Consider the following 23,429-nt stretch of genomic DNA (forward strand, 5'->3'; position numbering starts at 1 on the left):
TGATGTTGTCAGTGTATTAACTGGAGATTTGGCCATGAATTTTTTAGTTTCAGCAAAGAGCTGGAGGTCTGAAGCACTGAACAGGTAATGAGGGCTGTTGTCCTGTATGTGCTCCCCCATGGGGAATGCCCTGGGGAAGAGGATGGCATGGGCAGGTGCCTGGTCCATCAGGGCTCCTGCTGAAGCTGGGAACCATTGCACTGGTAAGTCCTCTGTCTGCATCCTCTGTGCCTTTAATGGGGCAAATTTGGGGATTGGCTGTGCTGCACCACGGTTTTGCACACTCACGGGCTAGATGTGTTGAGAAAAGCATTCATTACGTTCTGAATAGGCACAAATAAACCAGGCAGTACTGTATCAGCGATATTGTTGTGTGGGATTGTTATTTAAAACAGCGTTTCATCTGGAAGCATTGCCCAGCTCTTTGACTGGAAATCAGCTGGGTTTGTTATTGTGCCTATGTTTAATTTGTGCTTTCCTTTTAATCTCTTTAGTCTGCATCTTGCATTAAAAATCCACTTGATTTTATGACCAGAAGATGTCCTGGCTGCTCCTTGTGTAACAACTGCTTCACCACCAGATATGCCATAGCCATTAAACCGACCCCTGTGGTGACCTGCATCTCTTTAAGCATTTAAATGAGTTCCACAAATTAGGCTTTTAGGATTAGTCATCGTAGATTTGCAGCATCATTGGTGTGTTGCCAAGGACCCCAGTTTTGTCACCATGACTACTACTGCAGGGTTACCGAGAAGCACAAACTGCAGGAAAGTTTATTAAACAGCAAATTCACGTGCCAGAGCAGGAGTGGGTGACAGTGGCAACGCACCCGCTGTGGCCAGAGAGGTGCCTGGTTGCTGATCCCCAGTGCAGCCTGGAGGGGGTCCTTCAGAAGAGAGATGCTATTGCCCACCCAGGGAAAAACACCATCATTATGTATGTCTTGTGTCGTCCCTTGTGCCTGTTCAATAGTGTGTTTGAAGAAGGAGGGGAGGCAGTGGGAGTGTGTGCTTAGGCCACAAAATGCTCTAATCCTGTGGGGATTGTCCCTTCCCAGGAAAGGCTGTTCCCACCGTGGGATGTGAAGCTGCAGAAGCTTCATCCTGTGATGAAGCATTTGTAATGATTCAATCTCCTGGTACTGTCTTGTGAGCTCAGTGGGAATGAACTCTCAAGTTTGGGGGATGCCTTTTTAAACCTGAGCACTGAAAAATGGGATGCTCTGGTTTGTCTCGAGCAGGAGATTTACAACCCAACTTCCACCTGCTGTTGCTTCTTTAAATACGTGCCTGTCTTGTGCAAGGGGAAGCTCCTGGCCCCTGTATCCACCTTCTTCTGTAGAGCTTCTTCAGACATGTGGGAGTTAGGGCTTTAGAAGTAGGACTGCTGGAGACTCCTAAGTGCCATCCGTTCACCATTTGTGCTCTTCTAGAATTTGAAACCCCAGCCTCATAGTTCCTTCCACCCCTGATGTCTTCTCCCAGGACACCCACATGATTTTGCTTGGGAACTCATGGAGAGAACATGTACATTTGGTACTCACCCTGGCTTGCAAAAACCCCCTGGTGGGGTTTTCTCCCCACCACTGATGGATGTGGCTCTTTCTCATGTAGTCATCTCTTGATCCTCAGCCTCACTTAACGGTTTCACAGGGGCTCAGGACCAGTGTTGTCCTCCTGTCTGAACCTCTGTTTTCTCTGGCACTTGTCTTGGACTATCTTACCAAATCCTTCAAGAAAACAGTGCCAGAAGTACTCAAGGGATGTTCACCAACACCTAGTGGAAGTAGAGTCTAAGTTATGTCTTTTATAACCATTGGAGGGAAAAGGAAATGGTTCTTAGGTCCTCCTCAGCTCTGCAGGTCCTTTCTTCTGCCCTAGACAATGCTGATAAATTGGCTGCAACAGCATGCCTGGTGCTGGGCAGGAATAGAGCCTGTTCTGAGAGGGAGTTTCTCCCCCTGCATCCATGTGCCTTCTCCATCTCACCCCATCCCTTCCCTCTCCCCAGGACCTTCTTGCAGGTTTCGTAGTTGAGTGTAAGGTTGGCTGCCCTGCCTGAACGTGGGATGCTCCTTGTGCTGTGTCACCAGCTCTGGGCTGCCAGTTTGCCATCCTGGTGTGGAGGCCTGAGTGGGATCTTTGTTTTTGAAAGAGATTCTTTGAATTCAAAACACAGCCAATTCCTGGCAGAGGCAGCTGGTGGCTTATGCTCTGCAGGGGCTTTGTGCCTGGGACTTGCTTGTCTGTGGTCCTTCTCTGACCTTCTAGCAGTAGTGCCAAAGCCTCTGTCGTGGGTTACTGATCAAAAATACATAAATAGAATGAACCGGCGCTCTGAGGTCAAAAAGGGGACAAATACTCCTGATGGCAGCTCACATGTGTGGCCTGAAGACAAATTGCCTGTCCTACAAGCCTGCTACTCACCGAAGGTTGGGCTGGATGGGAGGAGAGCATTGCTGGGTGTGCAGAAGTTGGAGTGTGTGTGTGTTATATATAGGAGCAAGTATATAGAGGCATACAAGCACATTATCCATTTACATGCTAGCAGGCCACCACAGCCCAACTGCTTCCTCAGCTTGGAGGTTTCCCACTTAAACCATTCTGGTTTCCCTTGTATGTTTTGTTTTTACCTCTAATTTCCCACAAATGAGCGGTCAGGGAGCTCTCCTACCACTCTCCTGAAGGTTTCCTTCCCCTGAACTAAACTGCTTTTGCAGGGGATTTTCACTTGCGCAGTAAAGTGCTTGTTAGAGGTCTGTGTGGGTGACTAAATGCTATTTGCTTTCCAGTGTCAGTCCTGTTCCATATTTGTATTTGTCTTGAACGTTCTGGAGAAATAGAGGAAAAATACTTGTTCACTTCAGACCCATCTCAGCATAAGTGAATTTTGAGCCTGTTTCTTCCAAGCCCAGCTGCACTCATCTCATGGTTAAGGGAATGGAAATAAAGAAGTAAAATCCTGAGCTATTGTAATCCTGTTTGGGTGAACTGGCTGCCTCCAACGTATACAGCCTGGTGTGGAAAGCATCTCATTTTTAATTACTGCTAATGCTGCTGTTTCAGTGGCACTTAGTGCTGGATTACCCGAAGCCTGGCTGCTGCAGGAACACCCATGTTCTCCATAGGAAAGGGAGATTGGCACACATGCAGTGAATGAGTCTCTCTGCTTGGCTGGTTTCAAACAAAGTTGGTGGAAAAGCTCTTTAAGGATCTCAGATTCCTGCAATTAATTATGGAAATGGAGGAGTGGAGACTGGGAGAAGTATTGTGTCCCTGCTCACCCTTTCCTGCTCAAGCAAGAGGTCCTGTGTTACCCATGAAGGGGACCAGATTTCTTCATGTGCATTGCTCCCATTCCATTGTGCTTCAGACAGCAGATGCCAAGGAAAGGGGAGCCAGCATAGGAGAGCAGCTATCCCTGGCTCATCCCATCGGTATGAGCCTCTCCTGGAGCCTCTCTTCCCCTTCTCCTCACCCCATTGATCTGTTTTTGTCACTGGCAATTACTATAATAAAACCAGTTGAATCAAATGCTGAAGCAAAGATGAAAACACCGTAGCATCTCTCACAACATACGGCATTGGACCTGGTCCCTCAAGCAGGAACTGCTGGGAGATTTTGGGTGCTCCCTTGTAGTGTGATGGTGTAATCTATCAGTATGTACTCTTGAACTGTCTTGTCCTTTGTTCCTCAGGGTAGTAATTACCCAGACCGCTTTACCTTCCAAATGCTTTGCAGCCATTACTCACTCAGCCGCATTCCTGAAACAACAAGGTTCATATCCCCATGATACAAATAAAGAAAGCAAGTGACATGAAGAAGGTACCAACAAAACCTCCTGGCAGGTGTGTGGTCGGGGTGGGTCTAGTCTGGAGCTTTGATTTGCCATCAGACTTCCCGAGGTACCGAGTCCCAGAGCAGCGCTTGCTCTAAGCTGGGCTCAGTGTGTGCCGGGGTGGGGAGAGGCCCCTAAGTTAGGAGTTGGTTTAGGAGTCAGGACTTGGATCAGCTTTCTTCCAACTGTGAAGCTTGTTTTTCCAGAGGACGCTGCAGGGAGACGAGTTCCCAGCAAAGCCGGCATGGCAGGAGGATGGGAGGCAGTTTGTAGCCTTCCAGCATTATTTTCACAAAGCACAAAGCTAAAGCGTTACCAACAACCTGGAATGCAGAGAGGACTCGGGTTTTGCCAAACACCAACCAACCATGCAGAGGAAAAACCTTGCTGTCTCCCATTTGCTTCATTTGCAGCTAATCCTTATATCCTGGCTGGCTTTATTCATGGTTTCAGCCTGTCCTCCTGCATCTCCCCATATCCTGGCGAAGGAAGCACTGTGATCAGATGTTAATGCTCAGGAAGATCTAGCTGTGAGCAGCAGCGCTTGCATCCTGCTGTTTCATTTTCCTTGTCATGAGCTGCAGTGATCAGTGCTTGGGGCAGGCTGACTTCACACCCCATGCTGGGCGCTCTGCAGCCTCTCCTGCCCAGGATGGATGGTGCTACCCATTGCAGCCTCCCTGCAGCCCTCCCAGCACTAAATATGTGTGCTGTATCTCTAATACTCCTTATCAGGGCCTGGCTTTGTTTACTTGTATAATTCCCTCAGTGCCTTATCAGATTAGCATGATTTCAAAGTGTTAAGAGCATTGGTGCCTGAAAGAGTTTTGCACTCGGCTTGCCATGGCCTCCCTGTGTTCAGATTAGATGCAAATACATTCATGATAATAGAAACTTGTTTGGACAGGGGTGGCTTTCTTTTCATCCAAGATTAATAATAGAAGCATGGAGACCAGGAGCGAGGCTTTCTCATGTACTTGCTTTAATCCTTTGTTGTGTCTTTGATATCTGGCTTTTTTGTGTTCAGGTATGGTGGGGAAAGCTCCTACGTCCCATTTAAAAGGCCACGAAGGCTTCCCTGAGTCACAGGGAGAGGGAGTGATTTCTGTTGATCCCAGTGGGTTGAGAACAAGGTCTCTCTGAGCAAACATCTCATTCTCCTGGATGAGTTTGGAGATCTGATTTGTTTGAAGAAGGGCCTGGAGGATCCTTGCGCAGGTCCTGAGCCCCCTCACAGCCCTAAGCAGAGCCCTGACCAAGCTGGTACCTCCTACAAGTGTTTGCCTTTTGGCCAGATTCCCCTTGTGCCCATCCACATACCAAGCACAGTAAGGATCTGCTTACAGAGTAGTTTCGCCTTGCTTGTCGTGCTGGGTACAGCAGAAAATAGGCTTGTGGTACAACTGAGCTATATATCTTTAGTCCCAGCCAGAAAATATGTGCTCTGCTTTCCATGTTCATACCAAATGCCCATTCCCAGGGTGCAGTGTCAGCTCCCCTCCAGCCCCCTCCCCGTCCCCCTTTTGCCTGGTTGCAAAAGCATCCAACAGCCACGTTCACATTGTAGCTTGGGCTCAGCTGGAGCCAAGTGTTGACTTTTGTATCCAGAAACATCTGTTGTTATTCCTGCTTGCTCTCACCCTTCCCTCACCACCCTCCCGTAACATTCCCACTCCTTGGCTTGCTGAATAAATCCAAGGTGCTAATTGCCCCGTGCCGCAGCTGATCCATTGATCTGGAACACAAACAGTCTCGAGGTAATTTTCTGTCTGAGCCAGTCTGGGGCTTACGCAAGTGCTGGTGTTTGTTTCCTTGGGTTTAATTTCCTGCAAAGAAAAGCTTTTGTGTTGCTCTCACAAGATGCCTGTGCCTGTGTCTCCATCAGGCCACGTGGGGCTCGAGGAAAATCGACACTAACAATACCCATTCTTGTGTAATTGAAGTCTGTGGGTGGGAATCGAGAGTCCTGTTCAGTCACGTCCCTCCATCAGCACTGTTAGGCTGTTCTTGAGGTATCAGGTGGCTTCTCTTGCCCATGTTTCATCCTATGTTTGGGACAGACTGGGAGCAACTCAGACTCTTTGTCCTGTTAGCAAAATCATCCCTCTATTAAGTAAATCCTTGGAGGCAGAGGTTGTGTCTGAAGCTTCACACATCCTGTTCTGCATCAGCTAACCACAAAGAACCAGTACTGGGTCGGTGCTGGCCACTGGAGAGAGCAGGATGCATCCTGCACAGCAAAGAGTTAATTTTCCTATGGCCGTTGCTCCCAGCAGCCATCAGCATTGTGTCTTTGCAGGGTTTGATTCGAGGAGGGGGTGGGGGTATGATGTAATGTGAGCAACTCCTGGGGCTCTTGTAGGAGGCTGTGCAAAAATAAACTCATCTGCATTCATCTCTCCCCAGCTTGGATGTGCAGGTTCAGTTTACCTGGAAGAGTTGCTGTCATACCTTATAAATAAAACCAGGGTTGTTTTGCTAACCAGGGAGGAGGACAGGGCTGGTGGGGCTGCCCTGGACAGGGTTGCTTGGGCAGGGGGACAAAGGGAGCCAAAAGGTCAGTGCTGGAAGCTGCACCACACCAGGATAGCAGTGGTGTGAATCCAAGTGCAGAATGAGCTTTGTATCCCATTGCTGGGAGCAGGCTTGTCTCCAGCTGGGGAGTGTGTGTGTATAAGGAGAAATGGGTACCAGTTGTCTACCACTGAATGGTAAGCATTGGAAAGTGAAATATTAACCTAACACCTATCTCTCCCCAGAAAAGTAGCCCCTTCTGTACAGGCTTGTACAGCTGCACTCCTGGATTTGTGACTATCCAAATTGCCCCTGAGCAGCAAACAAGTACTTGCACAAGTTCACAGTTTGTTATGGAAGAGGGGAGCAATGATATTGAAAAGATGAAATTGCTGCAGGTAGGAAGAACTTTGTAATTGAAAATATGTGCTGAGGAGCTCCAGCTGTAACACCTCATCCACAGGCCTGGAGCACTGCAGGGAGGGACCCACATGTCCAAGTTGGAAGGGCATCTGTCAACATCTACATCTCTTAGGTCCAAGCCAGCAGGGCAGAGTGCAGCAGGAGAGCTTCATCCCCTGCTCTGTTCTTCACCTCCTCAGAAGTCAGCTGTGCTTTAATTCTGACTCTGCTTTCTTGATCTATACACTGAGCATGTGGCAGAAATGCAGCCCATGCTGACAGAGGCCTGGGGTGTAGAGAACAGTCTATCCCTGCAAGAGCAAGGTGTTAAAATCACCCTTGCAGCCCCCGGTGCTTCAGTGACCAGGACTAGCTGGGGAGCCAGCAAATGCCCTGAGGTGCTGATAGCAAAGCACATCCAGAAGCTTTCTTTTCCCTGTCTGCAGTGCCTTGATTAGCTTTGAATTAGATCATTCACAAGCTCTCAGCCTTTGCTTTTAACAGGTACAGGAGATGTCTCCAAATATGATGGTCCCTTGATTGTGGTGGGGGACATGGACTCACAGCACCCTTCTTGCCTCTGCTTCTTGAAGTCAGAAAACTTGGCAGGCAGTTTTAACCTGGATTTGCTGGCTTTTTGCATTCATGACAGGCTCCAGCAACAAGATTCATTTTATTTTAGCTCTTCCCCAGGAATGAGCTTTTCAGGTTCCTGTGTTTCAGGCAGCAGAGAGATCCTGAGCAGTTTACACTGGGTGAAAGTCACTGGTCTGTCTCTTCAGTCCCAGTGGTGTGCCAGGCATATCGGATTGCTGGAACTAGCCCAAATTCCTGTCTGCACCCTTAATTGGGAAACGGGGATGGGGATGAGCATGGGACTCCAGAGGTGTAAATAGATCAGTCAGCCACATGGCGTCATCTCTGCTCTGTATAAATGCAGTTGAGGACGTGCTGAGCAGAAAGAATAAGTTTAATTAGCACGTACTCCTTCCCAGGCTCTGGAATCAGTGTGAATACATTGCCACATCTGCTGCTCTTAACGGGCTAGCGAGTCAGCTTTCCAAGAAGGTGCCACCCCTCAGCATCTCACTGCTCTCCACATAGACTGTGTCCATGTCAGCTGGATGGATCCCTTAGGCATCTGTTGAGAAAGGGATGCACGTGTTCTGGGTAGGCAAAGAGAAGCAGCAACACTGTCTTCCTCCACCATCCCAGGGCATCATCCCAGAGCCAGGGATGTCATTGTGTAACTGTACTATGAATGGTAAAAATACACTGACTTCCTCATCTTTGAGTATGACATCTCCAGTGCTGTCAGAAAGAGCTTCCTACTTCATGCAGTTATGTGACAGACCTGTAACAGTGGAGGGGCTGTGCAGTAGCATTCTCTCCCTGCAAACTTCTTACAAAGGCCTTGCTGGAGGGCTGCTTGAGTGCAGAAATGGTTATGTTGTAGAGGAGAGTGGATGGGGCTGCTTAGAAAAAATAGGTTCTTTACCTAAAATGTTCCCAGCTGATCTGAAAATTCACAGTCCTCACATGTCTCTGTGACTGGTGTATGGAGCCAGTGAAGCTTCAGTGCAGCTGAACTGACACAGGCTCTCTGCTAGCTCCCAGGGTGGGTGGAAATAGTCGGTATTAAATCACTTGATGTCTCTGGTTAGGAGTTGTTTCTCTCTCTTTCTGAATAGGGCTTGAAGAAACACCGTGGGTGACCTCAGTGCTCTCTGAAGCAGGTTTTTTACTCTCCCAGTTTCTATCAACTAAAAGTGGGATTAATGTGTTTGTAATTTCCCTCTGGTAAAGGGCTCGGAGGACTCCCTTGCTTGTGAGTAATAACAGTAGCTTCTGTGAGATGGACATGGGACCTCGGGTCACTGTGTGTAATTCCCTGTGAATGTAATTTGTCCTATTTGCATGAGTAGTTTGAAATTCAAACTGGTTATTACACTGGGTAGGGTTTGAATTGAATTATCAGGAAAACATGAGGAAATTGCACTGGGTATGTTCGCCCATTCTGATGTAAACCCATACATCACTTTAAGATGTAGTTAATCCAGAACTGAAAGAAAACCTGTAGCAGCAGACAAGGACCAGTATAAGATAAAATCCAGGTGAGAAATGAGGGGAGATGGCTGCACTGCTTGAGCTTACTGTAGGAGCCCTTCTGGGAGATGATTTTGGGTGAGCTGGTCCATACTGGATGCTGTATGAGTGTTGGCTGCTCAGAGCTTAGGGAGGGAGACTTGGACAGGCTCTGGGTGCTTGTTTTTCCTGAGAGTGCTTTCTTGTTTGCTTCTTGTCGTCTTTGCCTCTCATTCCCTCTGTCTCTTTGCTTGTCTGTCTTACAGTCATGACAGTGGAAGGTGAGAGACCTTTGCCTTTCAAACCTACCTGAATATCCCTGCAATAGCACTAGCACCAACAGCTTCCTCCTTCAGGGATAAAGGAAGAATGCGCAGAGGCCAGAGCAAAACTTCCCATTCTCATCCTGTTTTCAGACACTGAAATCTTTGCCACACTCCCTTTTTTGCTGGAAATTTTCCATGCTGCTTGCACTGATTTTTGCATTAACTGTGAAATTCTTCAGTCGTGAGGTGTACGTAAACCTCAGCTAAATAGAGCAGCTGTTTCTTGAGAGCAAGGTTTAGAAGAAATAGGGGGGTTTGTATCCACTTTATAGGTAGGAAACTGAGGCACAGGAACATTGAGGTTAAATATATAAAATGTCAAGCTGTCATTTCCTCAGTGCATGGTATTGGAGTTTATGAACCTAATGATGTTCTTTTGACAGTTTTGTGAGTGGGATAATGCCTAAATGGGAAAATGAGATGACAGGTTTCACAGCTTCCCTGTTGAGGGAGTTTGGAATAAAAACCCCTCAGTTTTGCATTCTCTGTTAGGAGAAAATGTCAAAAATAGAGAAGCACCCATTTAGGTGAGGTTCCCTGGCCTGGGATCCAGCCCTGCAGAAGTACCAGGGCATCCCATCAGGAAGAAATTTGGGATGTACAAAGAAGAGCAATAAAAGAGGCAAAAATTGAAGTTCAATGGTCTGCTGTGATCCTGGAGAAACCTGCTATCCCGTTTGCTGGTAACACTTGGTGTCTAATGAGCATTTGGAGCTATCAGTGCTTTAGAAGTTCCTGATGTGCTGCTGTGTGAGATGTCTCACTGCTCATGTCCCAGCGCATGCTGGGGGGCAGCAGGTGTGATGCTGGAGGTGTTGTGCACCTTGTATCATGCTGTCAGGGCTGTCTTCTGTGCCTGCTTCTGCACCCATTATTAGAACTGGTTGTCCAGAGAGGTGATGGATTGCCCCATCCCTGGAAACATTCAAAGTCAGTTTGGATGGGGCTTTGAGTAACCTGATCTACTTGAAGATACCTCTGCTTATGACAAAGGGGTTGGACAAGATGGCCTTGAAAGATCCTTTCCAACTCTCACCTCTGGTGTTGCCCTCTGCAGAGGGTGGCAGCCGACCAAACTATTAGCATCAATGGAAAAAATTGCAAAAGCTGCTTTGTTGTGAGCACACCAACCTCCTCCCAAGACGTGCTGGAGCTCATTGGCATGTGAGATGATTTCAGCTGAATCAGAGCTGTGGGATTTTCTTCCTTCTCTTGTGCACAAAAGCATTAACTTTTTGGCCCTAATCACCACGTTTCCTAATGCACAGCCAAGTGGGGTGCTTTCATCTTGCCGGGCTATTGTGCTTAGATAAGTCCCTCAGTGTGGGATTGCTCCGTGGCACTTGAATCCAACCGACACCAAGCACTTTCTGCCTGGCAGCTGCCTCACACCACACTAAAAACTGCTCATGGGAGTTGTTTAGGGTTTGTGTGGCAGCAAAAGTCTTTGCTTGCAGTGATTAAGTGTGGAGCTGGCAGTGTCTGTGTTTTGGGGCAGAAAGAAAGGGTATTTACATTGCTCTGAAAGGTTATGATTTGCATTGTGACATCCCCAAGATGTTTTTTGCTGCCCTGGTGCTGTCCCTGTGGTGGAAGCTCAGCACTGGATCACTTTGCCTTGCCCTTGAGGCAGAGCAAAGCAAGAAACAGGTCATCTCCTGCAGGAATAACCCTTGTGCTTCCAAAGTAGTGAGCCTGGGACACACAGAGCTGGCACTGGACCAGCCCCAGAGCTCTTTCTGGCACATCTGATAAATGACCCTGCTTTATCCCCTTTTACACAGCTCTCTGGAAGTGAGAGAAACAGTACTCAGTTTCTTAACATTAAAGGAATGTTCAGTTAGCTCAGTTACTCAAAAGGAGTAAGGTTCAGGTTGTTATCTTCCTCCCACTCTCCCCTCCAGATTTTGAGTTTGTGTGGCCAAAATGTCACAAGGATATTAAATTCCTAAAGCATTTTCTGAGCAGAGACATCCAGTTACACACATGCGTTCTATCAGATGTCAGAGAAACCACAGCAGTGGGTGCTGGAGACCTGCCCTGGTCAGCCCAGCTCCCCATCAGCCCGTGAATGCTTATCCCATCACACTCTGTTCTGGGAAGCCCTCAGTGGCATCTCCAGGTCTTCCTCGGTGGCTGTGTGATAAAGCCAACAGAGAAGTCAGGAAGATGCCCAAGCTTTGGATCGGGCTTTATGATCTGTGATAATCCCTTACTTTATTACAAGAGGGGATTTGAAAACTGCAGAGCAATGAAAAGCTTCCACTGGGCAGTGGGAAGAGAACCCTTCAATAAACATAAAAATCCTATTAAAAATATTTATATATATATATAAACTGTGCTGCCACATAAAGGCATTGGCGACAGCTCTCCCAATTTATCATGGATTTTGCAGTTGGCAGCGCTTTTAGTTTTAATGCTTGACCATTGGAGTCCTGCTACTGCCAGAGCCTTTTCCTCTATCTTTTTAATACAGGCAGGACTCTTGCTGACGTTTTTGCAGAGGGAGGCTATAAAAGGTGAAATAAGTCCAGTGCAAGGGAACTATAGCCAGAAGGGTGGTCAAACAATCCACAGGATGTTTTAAACATTTATTTTTTAACATTTGGAGTTAGTCATGGCTGCGGACATAAGTCTCCAATGATGAACTGAATGAGCAATGGGTTCATTCAGAGTACCAGAACAACTCAAGGAGTAGTACATCACCCAGAGTACTCTGCTAGAGCACAGAAATATGTGAACTGAGTGAGGATGAGTGCTAAGGAGATGATCCAGCATGCCGCACCAAAAACCAGACCAGCTGACTGCCTTCATTTCTCTCCAAGCTCTTTAAGAAATTCATCATACATCTGCAGTTTCACTTGAAAACTAATAGGAGTCATCAGTTACGATCACCATTAAGTTGGAATGAGGGCCACAGAGAACAGCTCACAGGGTATCCTTTTTGAAGGAAGTGAATAAGTGCCTGGTTGGCAGTGCTTTGCACAACCGTGATCAGTGTGGGTAGGTGAGATGCATTTCTGCTACAGAACTGTGCATTTTCCCCTTCACTGTAACCCTTTTATGAGACAATTGAACCCATTAGGTAAAGAAAGGGGATAAAAAGTTCTGCTGTGCTGTACATTCTCAGAGCGTGTGCTTATTTCCCAGGGCTCTTCCAGAGGGGGAGGACTCTCTCCCAGTGCTTTGTTCCTGCTGCACAGGGTGTGGGAGACTGAGGGGTCCCCATGGTGGAAAACAGAGACAGAAAAACGTTGTGCAGACCCACACGGTTGGGATGACTCTTCGGTCAGGGCTGTCAACCAGGAGATTGTCCATCCCTGCTTTCTGTAACCATAAAAGCGTGCAGAGACCCATGAGCTGGAAGCTCATCATCTGGCCAGCATCCTCCCAAAGGTATTTTAAGAGTGCCACGTGGAGCACCAGCTCACGGTACTTACAGCATTTTGTAACACTCCGGCAGCAGCAATTCAATCCTTGTTTGGGTTTTGGCCAGTGTTTGTTGTCCTCCCTGGAAATGGTATTGATTATTAGAGCTCAGGAGCCAATTATGGCCAATATGATACTCAGCACCTCACATCCCAGGATGACGTGTGCCATGGATTCTGCTTTGCTTCAGCTCTACCTGCCATGTGTTCCAGTAAGGCTTTTAAATCACCCATGGTGTGAATAAGCAGTTTAACTCATGCCCTAAACCTTATCTGACATGTGTTTTGGGGGTTTGGTTTGAGCAGAAACTGGCATTGATTTATTATTTCCCTTGGGGGGTCCTGTGTCCCACATGGCATCTGTGTGTCTGTTTGGTGGCACTGCAGATTGCATACAGCAGGGAGAATTTTGCGTGAGAGAAAATGGAGAGTGGTACCACGGGCTGTTGGAGCCCACCAGCAACTGGTACCTGGTGTTGCACTGCCAGGCAAGTTGAGTTCTGTGCTTGGGCTATCAAGGTGATCACCTCTTGTGTAGGTTGCTGGGGCTCCATAGCAGCTCTGGGGTGTCAGGAGCTCTGCTCTCGTGCAAGGAAGTAGTGGCAGTGGTGGGTTTGGTGGGTTGGTCCTGAAACATGGGTGATTCCTCATTTTGCTCTTTATTTACTACCTTATTCTGCCTCCCTGAGTCTGCGTTAATGTTATAGTTGGTGTTTTCAGCTCTCCTTGGGTTTACTGCATTTAACAGCTTCCTGGGAAAAACACCTTCCTACATGGCTTATTTGATGCTATTTAGATGAATTTATTGAGCTTATGGCTTGGGTTTGTTTCATTAAAATTTGGGTTGGACTTTTCCAACTGGCTGCCTGATAGAAACTGTCCAAAATCAGTATTTCAGTCACTTTCTATCTGTTTTTTGCAGACTGTTTTTTGCATTCTATAAGTTAATCGAATGATGAGAAGCAGGTTACTTAAGCAAATGCAGTGGCCCCTGTCCCACTTCATATGGCCTGTTAAACACATAAAACCGAACATGATCAACACTTTCCAGTAGTTACAAATGCAGTGGGAATATCAGCCTTCCTACCCCCTGAGGAAGAGGTTGATGAGGTCTTCTCAGGACAGCTCCTCCAGTCCCACTGCTACCAAAGTGAAATGTGGTAACGCCTCTGTCCACTGTGAAATACTGCATCTTCTGCAACGTCCCTGACCCAGAATAGTATTGAAACTGGTATTTAATGACCTGCAGCCAGAGCCACATCTCCTGTACAAAGCAGGAGCATCATCTGCTGTTTATAGAGAGGGAAATGAGTTGTGATATCTTGCTGCTGGTAGCGAGTCATTATGGACCTCCTTGAGCAAGTGCAGAGGAGGTCATGGAGATGCTGCAAGGGCTGAAGCAGCTCTGCTCTGGAGCCAGGCTGAGAGAGCTGGACTGGGGCAGCCTGGAGAAGACTCCTTAAGGGAAGACCTTAGAGGAGCTCCAGTGCCTAAAGCGGCCAACAAGAAACCAGAGCTGCACATACATCCTGTGCACTGACTTGGGTGGCTGTGCTGCCAGAGGCTTTTGGGGATGAGCTTGCAGAGAGGAAAGGTGTCACTTGACCTTTCCATGATGTCATTGCCTGGCTGCTTTAACGGCTCTGGGATGTGGGAAATGGAAGTGTAAATACCAATGACGTGCTGCTCCTGCCCACTGTGCGCTGCCGGGGAGCGAGTACATGTCCAGAGAAGGAACACATCTGGGCTTTTTTTTCCTTATTTATTTCACAGGCAAGGAGCAGAGGTGGGAATAAATGAAAAAAAGATGTCAGCTGCTTATTAGATCAGCAGCAGTTGTTTTGAGCCCTGGCTCCTCCATGCCAATTGATGTAGTAAGCTTTGTTTTGGGGATGCTTTTCTGATGCCAAGGGCGGTCTGATCAGAAAATGGTATTTTGCTGCAATAATATTCTGCAAGCAACTTGCACTGGTCTCTCTGAGGTAACGTGGTGTTGATTCATGCACAAACTTACCCCCTCTCCCTGGTGTCTAGTTTTCATTCCATGTAAGCTGTGATTATTCAGTAAAAAAGAAACATTGGTCTATGAAGCTAAACATCAAAATGCAGAACCCTCAGTGTCCCCACTGTTTGCAGTGTGTTTGCTCAGGGTTATTTTCATGGCACACACAATTGAGGTTATTGAGGAGAGCAAAATGAATAGTATTTGTTATTCAGTTCATTTTAGGTTTTCAGCGCTGTCATTGTCTCACAGCAGTGGTGCCTGGGGATTCAGAGGGGGTGAGGTTAGGAATTTATTACATGGTGTCTGAAGCTGTACAGAAACAGCTCCCAGAGGTCTTGCTGAAGGGGAAGGAAAGGAGAAAAAACTGTATGGATGAGCCAGGAGTGGGTGGACAGAGTAGGACACGTGGGGATGGAGACATGAAGTGACTTGCCTACAGCACCAGGGCATTGACTGAGAGAGCAGCAGTGCTGGGATTTGTGCTTGGGGCTGCTGGGCTGCATCTAACCTCTAAGCAGAGTGTGTAGGTTTCTCCTGGGACCTCCACTGTGTGGATCTGCATCTGAGGTCCGGTTCCTTATGCTGGGTAGTTTTAACTGGGATTATGCATTTGTAGATCTGGATCTGACTTGTTTGTTTCTGTAATTTGCCAAAACAAAATCCAAAGTCCAGAAAAACTTACAGAAGCTTATGCCTTCGTTCCAGAGTCTGCATGTGGTTTTATGGACTGTTAATACATTAAGGTTTCTTTAAAACAGTTAATAATTTGTATTAAATGGTTAAGCTGCACATTTTAAGCTACTTAATAGACTAGAAGCAAATGTAATGGAACTGGGGTTATTCTTAAAAAGATTTCCATTATCTCTGTACATGGTCATCTTGATCTCTGGTGTATATGTTAGACCATCCATACCTTACAGAGCTGTGAGGCTCTTGGCTTCTGCTCTAGAGATGGAGGCAGCACCCCACAGATGCATAGGGTCCGTGCTTTGCATCTGCAAAGTCTTGGGCTAGTGCCCAGTCTGCTCTGTCAGCCTCCATTTCAAGTCCAGGAGAATAAAATCTGGGTTTAGAGCAGGAGAAAGGGAACGAAAGAGACCAGAAAAACTCAAGGAAAGTATCTGGAGAAATCATGTGATAAAAGAGATTGGAGTTAAGTTAAAGACTTCATTCAGGCTGTTGCCACATGGGGAAATCAGCAGTGCTGGTCACCAGCATCTGAGCTAGTTGCTGAGGTGCATGCAGTGTGTTGTCCTTGCAAATCTGTATGACTGCTGCAGTGGAGGTTGATGCAGCTGGTGTATCTAAAACACAGCACAGTACCATCCTGTGAAGCAGTGTGGGGAAGCCCAGGAGGCTGGCTAGAATAGCAGTGTGGGAACCCCAGTGGGCTCGTCTCATTCATTGCACTGGGGTCTGTGCTAACAGCATACGAACCAGAATGTGGACCTGGCTCTCTCTGCCTCTAAACCAAACCTCTGTCCTCCCCTGCTGTCTCTTTGCAGAGCTTCCTTCCTCGGAACACTTGAGCGTGGCTGATGCGACATGGCTTGCCCTCAACGTGGTGTCTGGTGGAGGTGGCTTCTCTGGCTCCCAGCCCATCGGAGTGACCAAAATTGCCAAGTCAGTAATAGCACCACTAGCTGACCAAAACATCTCAGTGTTCATGCTCTCCACCTATCAGACGGACTTCATCCTGGTAAGAGGACGTGAGAGGACCAGGCAGAGTTACCTGCCACCAGATGAAAGTTCCATTGAGTAGTTTTAATGACATTTCTGGGAACAAGTTGTTTGAGGAGCAGCAGAAGTACCAAAGTTGGTTTTCCCCAGAGCTCTGTGCCACGTAGTTAGGCTCTCTGGCATCTCAGAGCTATTCACATGGGATGATGACATTGTAGTGTTCAAGGCCAGGTTGGACAGAGCCTTGAGCGACATGGTCTAGTGTGAGGTGTCTCTGCCCATGGCAGGGGGTTGGAACTGTATGAGCCTTAAGGTCCCTTCAAACACAAACTATTCTGTGGTTCTATGATTATATTATTCTATGATTAAAAGCACTGTGGTGCTTAATACTATTGATGTATCTCCAGTTATGTTTCTCTAGAGACGCGTCCAGGTGGTGTTTATCCTTACACCCCTGCTGGCTTAAGCAGGAATGTGTCCACTTTTCTGCGCCCTCAGAGCACATAACCTCCACTGCAGTGTATTCTCACTTCTGGTGCACACAACCCTGAGATAATCCTGTTGTCAACTTCAGGTACGTGAGCGAGACCTGCCCTTCGTGATGCACACACTGGCTGCTGAGTTCACCATCCTCAGAGTAGTGAATGGGGAGACAGTGGCTGCTGATGACCTTGGGATAACAAATGGATTTGTCAAACCAAAACTAGGTAAGGATGGTTAGGGTATGGGCTCAGCTTGCCAGGGAGTTGGTCTCCATGACACATGGGGGTGAAAGTCTGCCTCTTACCTCCCTTCAACATTCTGATGAGTGATTTTCCTGTTGTAAGATAATAAACTATCTTAGCACATACCTGAGTCTGTCCCAGTTCAACCAAGGATTTGAGTAGGTGCATAACTTTCTGAGCAGTGCTGATGAGCTTTGCTTGAATTTGAGCCTTGTAGTGCTGGGAATTAGAGCCTTGTAGTGCTGGTTTCACATCTCTGGAGAAGACATGCCTTTAACCTTTCTACAGGTTAAAGTACAATGCATTTTAATTGCAAAACTAACATTATGTGTAGCCCGTATTTCCATGTTTCATTATTTCAGTTGAAAATGGGTTATATAAAAGCTTGTTTTAAGTATTGCAATGGTGTACAGAGAATAGTATTCAACTTTCACACTTCAGTACTAGTCAGGATCAAGGCTACAATGAGCCCAGGTCTTTACAGAATGTAAGGATGTTTCCAGTCTAGAGAAACAAGCATCAGGCAAAGGACACAGTCAGGAAAAGGAGCTACTTAAATCCATATGTTTACCTAGACACCTGCCTGTAGTTTTATGCCCATAACCAAACAAAGCAGAGCTCAGTTATTATGAAGTGCCCCTCAGCCTCCTCACTCTATAGCTATAAATCATCTTGTTTAAGAAAATGAGCCTGGTGCAAAACATCTGAAGGAAGGGCACAGCAAAACACGTTGATAATGCACAGGTATGCAATGTGCTGCGTTGTTCTGCTCAGTAGCTGCATGCCTAAATACCGGCTGCTTTTCAGCCCATGGCTGCAGTGTGTTTACCAAGCTGCTGCATGGCATCTGGTTTTGAATTTTTGTAGCTGTTATGGCAAAATAGGCCCCCCAAAAGGAGGGAGACAAGAGTGTACTGCCAGAAATGCCTTCCATAGCTCTGTCTTTTAAATGGTAGAAGTCTAAGTTTATTTCTACCTTTCAGTTTGTGTTGGCAACTCCTACAGCTTACCCTTGTCTGATGTGGGTGCATCTGATGGCCTTAGAGCCCCTGTGAGCAGGGAGCTGACCTGTGCCCTGTGCAGGATGATATTACCTTATACTTCAGGGAGAACACCACAGAAACAGGTTATCCCCAGGCTCCTCAGTCCCCGTCTGAGAGCCAGGAGGACTTCAGCAAATAAGAACTTCCTTACAAATGCTGTCAGCTTTCTCTGCGGACACTGCTGGTGCATGGATAATGTCTGGTGGAATGTGAACCTGCTGCAGATGTGGCTTCATAGCTGTGTGTGTCTTTTTCAGTTCAGAGGCCTGTCATTCATCCCCTTTCCAGTCCGAGTAATATGTTCTGCGTCACCAGCCTGGATCCAGATACCCTTCCTACTGTTGCTACACTACTAATGGATGTCATGTTTTACTCCAATGGGTAGGTCCCAGCAGGGAGACAGGCTCCTGAGGGAGGTGTTTGGAGGCACAAATGCACGTTGTTCCACCAGGATGCCCAGGGATCTGCTGTGGCCTTATGCTGTGGCAGTTCTCAGCTCCTAGGGAGGGAGGTTTCACAGGCTCAAGAAGGTTGTCCTGAGAGATGGAAGCCAAATAAGACACTGAAGGTGCCCAAAGACATCTACTGGCTTTGGAAAGCTGAGTCTTCTCAGAATTAAGCTAAGAGCAGCAACGTGATCAATGTGCTGTGTATCCACATATGACCAGGGGATGCACAGCTGCTGGGGCTGCTGCCCATTGGGGCCTGTGGCTCCTGGTCCACAGTCTCCTGTGAGAGGACCTTGGGGCAGGGATGGGAGAGTTTTGTCAATTGTGGGGACTGGCAGTGTGTTCCTCAGCAAAATCCATGTGACAGGACAGAGTGTCACTTCCCCAAGTCAGTGTATGAACATTCCTGGTGTCCCTGGCTATATATCTGCTTTAAAAAGCTTCTTTTGCTCTTCTAGCCACAGTTAATGCTGTCGTTTTCTGTTTCTTCAGAGTAAAAGAATCAGTGGTGGGCAATGAAGACTCGGGACACATTCGCTTTTTCTCCTTTTCTCTCATCGAGGGTTACATCTCCTTGGTCATGGATGTCCAGACACAGCAGAGGTGAGCTTTGGTCTTAGGGCCTTATGGGTCCCAGAAAAGCACCTGTGAGGTTTTCAAAGGAGCAGGAAGCAGCTTAAGCTCTTCCATGTTATTTCTTTAGAGCCTCAGTGTATGGCTGTGATGTGCCTGAGTGAAGTCTGCTATGTTCCAGCTCCTGAATTTTGGGCTTATCTATCCGAGGCCTCAGTGAAATGACAAGCCACTATAATGTAAAGTTATATCAGTTTTGAAAGTGGAACACTGGAGCAAAGTGATTCTGATATTTTATTCCATTGTTCATTACTTGTGCTTTTAAGAGCAAACCCAAGAAAATGTGGTATTTGTGGTTGAATATTTACTGCTAAAGGCCAAAAGCAGGGTGGAGATGTCAGCGATGCTGTCCTCCCACTTTGCTTTTACACATGGCTGGGCTCAGAGTCTCCTTGTGATGATAATGTACTGAGTCACCCCTGTGCAGCCCAGGACTCATTTGTCTGGCAGGGAAAAAATCAGCTTGGGAGCAAAGATCAGCCTGTGTCTGTGTGTGTACTTCTGCAGCTTCACATCACAAAAGTCCCTGAGGTCTGGAGGCTAGGCGAGATGCTGCACTGAGATGCAGTGCATAAATTCACCCTTGACACACAGTGCAATGGTTGGGTTTGATTCTTGCCTGCCCTAGGGACTTGTTTTGCAAACTCTTAATTGCCCCCTTGAAAATTTCTTTGACCTTAATAGGAGTAAAGCTCCATCTGCCTTCAATAGGGACTAGACAGTGGCAGCCTGCAGCCTGGTGCTTGGAGGACTGTCACAGACTGCCTGCTTAACCCTGGGCAAGTCTCTTAGCTACTGCTCTTCCTAACCCTGCTAAGAAATGGGATCTTAGCAGTGATCAAACAGGGATGGATGACATGCAAAAAGGCACTGGTGATGCTGAGACACAAAAACAGTGGTCACCATGCACATTCCTAAGAGAGTAGGTGTGAAAACATACTCTGTCCCTAGGTGTTTCTAAATGCAGCTCAAGTCAAGCCTTCAGATTAATAGTCTCAACCTTTGTAAAGCTGGGGCATGGCCTGTTTCTTAGAGACCTTTTCCTGTGCCTCTCTGGGTGCCCCTGCACACCTCCAGCGTCCAATGCTGATGGACCACAAGACATCTAGAGGGGCAGGCAGGTGCATCTGTCCCTCTTACCTTGAGTTTTCTGTTTCACTGAGCTGCTGCTGCTGTTGTTGGCTTCCAGCAGTGCAGGAATACAGGAACAGCAGCATCCCCTCAGGCAGAATTTGATACACTGCTGTGTTTTAATTGCCATGTTTGGTATTTCTTTTCTTTTACAGATTTCCTAATAATTTGTTGTTTACAAGTGCATCTGGTGAGCTCTGGAAGATGGTGCGGATTGGTGGGCAGCCTCTTGGCTTTGGTAGGTAGACATTTGGGGAATCAGTTGGTGCACAGGTAGTCATTCGCCTCAGGGCCTTCAGGGATGATGGAAAAATCCATCTGAGGCTGAGGCTTTTTAAGAGCATCTTAACGTGACTTTGCAAGCTGAGATTTTCAAACAGGAGGAGTCTGACTCCTACCTAATAAGTCAGACTTCTAAATATACTTTGGAAAGTGCTACATGCTTGACAGCTCCAGCTAAATTACATTCATCTGCTGGACTTGGGAAGTAGCTGCAGTTGCGTCTCTGTTTAAAGAGAAAAAGTGGACAAAAAGGTGATATGGGAATGCGTTGCAAGATTACAGAAAGCAGTGGGCAGAAGGCACTGTCATGCTCCACTGCACTCCTTGGGCAACTCTGGCTTTAGTAGATGTAGTACAGAGTTATAGCAGTCCAAGTGGGAGTCCCATTCATAGACCTGTTTCACATCCAGGGCTGCAAACATTTTCTCTGCTCAAAAGAATATTGGACCTAAGTAGCACAGAGCAAATGCTTTAAGCCTGCAGAAGTGTCCTGGTTATATTTATGTCCTTTGTCGTTTTAAGGAGTCCAATGTGACTATTGCTACAATGCCCCATGTTCAGGAAACACTAGGTCTCCTTTCCTATGGTCTCTGAAGCAGTTACAAAATACAGGCTTCAAGAACATGTCTGAAAAATGCTTGGCCAAGTTTTATATTTAATTGCAGCTTCTGCACCAGCCAGCCGAAAGGTGCGAGGAGGAAAGTTTCATGCACCTTCTCTTCATGCATCTTAGATGCAAAATATGAAGAAATGGCACATTGTATGTCACCTACAGGACATCAGGACACCCACCAGTCCCCTTAGTATGCAGTGTTTAAATATGTTAGCTTACAATCAAGCTGAAATGTTCCATTTGGATCAGTGAAACTCAGATGTCATGTGGAAACAATGTACCATTGATCTGTGATGAGCGGGACAGATTTAATTGGCATGAAGTCCTGTCACAGGGGCTGTGGTGGTCTACAGTCTAGGAGCCATGTGTCCAGGCCAACCAGCAGGTCAGCATCTCTTCTCTCAAGAGATGCAAGGCAAAGCATTTCATAGCAATTAAAGAGAAAAGCGGAGGTTAAGGCATATGAGACTGGTTTTGGTGCCTCCTTCCTAAACATTATTGGTGTCCCTGCCCATGGCAGGGGGGTTGGAACTAGATGACCTTAAGGTCCTTTCCAACCCTATGATTCTGTGATTATCAATTGCCTTTCTTTGGACCTTTGAAAATCATTCCAGTCCTAATGTTTGTGCCTCTGGGGGACTTACATTTCTCTGTAAGAAAAAGAAGGCAATAAAATTAAATGTGCATTGTATCATGGTGGCCCAAAGAGCCTGATTCTGTGAGAAACAGCACATAAAATCAGAGATCCCTTCTGGTTGGTGTTTGTGAAGACAAACTCCTCCCTGTATAGGCATGGAGCTGGTGAGACCCAGGAGTTCTGTGAGATACTTAGGTGCTGTTCACACAAGGATTGATTTTTATCTCCTCCACAGATGAATGTGGAATTGTTGCTCAGATTTCTGAGCCTTTGGCCGCAGCTGACATCCCAGCCTACTACATCAGTACTTTTAAGTTTGATCACGCGTTGGTGAGTACCAAGACAGCTTCTTTGGAATAGGGGAGATCTTTCCCCTGGGAGAAAATTCATGATGAGAATATCATTTCCCATCTGAAGAGCTTATTGGAGTGCCTTTGCCATCACATAGCTCAGTGAATATCTCTCCCCAGCCTCCTGGCTGCCACTGCCCTGGGTTCTGAACCAAGGCCAGCTCTACCCCAAGGCAAAGCCATGCTAGGGAGTGTCATAGTGTCATTCTTGCAAAAGCATGGTCTCAGTCCTTAAAGACCCACAGCAGTGGAGACCTCTTGACCTCCCTGAGCACTCTCTGCCACTGTACCACTATCTTTTATTAGCAACAGACACAAGCCCTTTTCCTGCATATGTAGTTGGAGGCTTCAGGTTTTCAGGTGGGTGCTTCTGTGTGTGTGGACTTTTTGGAGAGTCTCCCAATAGCAAACCCCTATCTTCATCTGATGAGCTCAGCTGATCTTGCCTCATCCTCCTGGTGGGTCTTTGATAAATAGCAGTAATCATCAGCACCTCAAGGGGAGGCGATTTTGAAGCAGAGAAGGATGTGGCTATGTTTGTTCTTTTGGGTGTCCACAAACAGTTGCAGCACAGTTGTCAGCGTGAGGGTCTTGCCATTCATACAGGGCTCTCTTCTCCTTTATCCTGATGGAGATTTTACCATCTAAGCCTATCTCTGCTCTTCCTTTGGCTGTATAGGACACCCTCAAAAATGAGGCATTTCCCTGGAAAGGGAAGATTGCTAGGTCTGTAGCCACAAACAGGATGGCATTTGACTTGGAGCCCGTTCCCTTAGTCCTGAGGGAGGGAGTCGGTAATCCATGTGCTAACAAAGCCAGCAACACAGAGCTGCTTTGTGCTTTTGGGGTTTTTGTCCCTAAATTTGCACTTCGTTGCATTTTCCTTTTATGGCTGTACATTCACTGCTCAGGCCTTCCTTTTGACCTGTAGAAGCCCCAGTGAGTTCAAGGTGGGATTTTTTCAGCTAATCACTTTGGTTTTTCACAGTTGGTGTGAACCATTTGCAGACTATAGGTCATGTGTGTAAAGAGTAAAAATAAATATTATTCCAGATAGCAAAGGTCAAAGTGTTACATATGTTTGTCTTCTTTTCTTGAATATTAACTGTGCCGATAAGATAAGCTAATAAAACACCATTTTAAAATCAATACTGTTAGCTTTGCCTCGCATTCCTACCTGTTGTTGTGGCCCCAGGTGCAAGCTTCCTGCCCAGAGCACAAGGTGCAGAGAGCTTCCAGTTGTCAAGCAGTATCCGGAGAGCTAAGCCCTGTTGGTTCAAACAGATACT

The 23,429-nt window shown here is 46.9% G+C and overlaps 1 protein-coding gene across 1 annotated transcript in view; it reads left to right on the forward strand.

The window, feature by feature from the left end:
• Positions 1-23,429, forward strand: part of CASTOR2 (cytosolic arginine sensor for mTORC1 subunit 2) — a 112,106-nt gene that overhangs the window by 85,044 nt on the left and 3,633 nt on the right. Inside the window, exons 3-8 of the mRNA XM_034068861.1 lie at positions 16,103-16,296; positions 16,852-16,984; positions 18,303-18,426; positions 18,987-19,097; positions 20,414-20,496; positions 22,026-22,120. Of these exons, the coding sequence (XP_033924752.1) occupies positions 16,103-16,296; positions 16,852-16,984; positions 18,303-18,426; positions 18,987-19,097; positions 20,414-20,496; positions 22,026-22,120 (740 nt within the window). The remainder of the gene's footprint in view (positions 1-16,102; positions 16,297-16,851; positions 16,985-18,302; positions 18,427-18,986; positions 19,098-20,413; positions 20,497-22,025; positions 22,121-23,429) is intronic.

The sequence above is a fragment of the Melopsittacus undulatus genome, chromosome 13 (assembly GCF_012275295.1).
Source record: "Melopsittacus undulatus isolate bMelUnd1 chromosome 13, bMelUnd1.mat.Z, whole genome shotgun sequence".
NCBI lineage: Eukaryota > Metazoa > Chordata > Aves > Psittaciformes > Psittaculidae > Melopsittacus > Melopsittacus undulatus.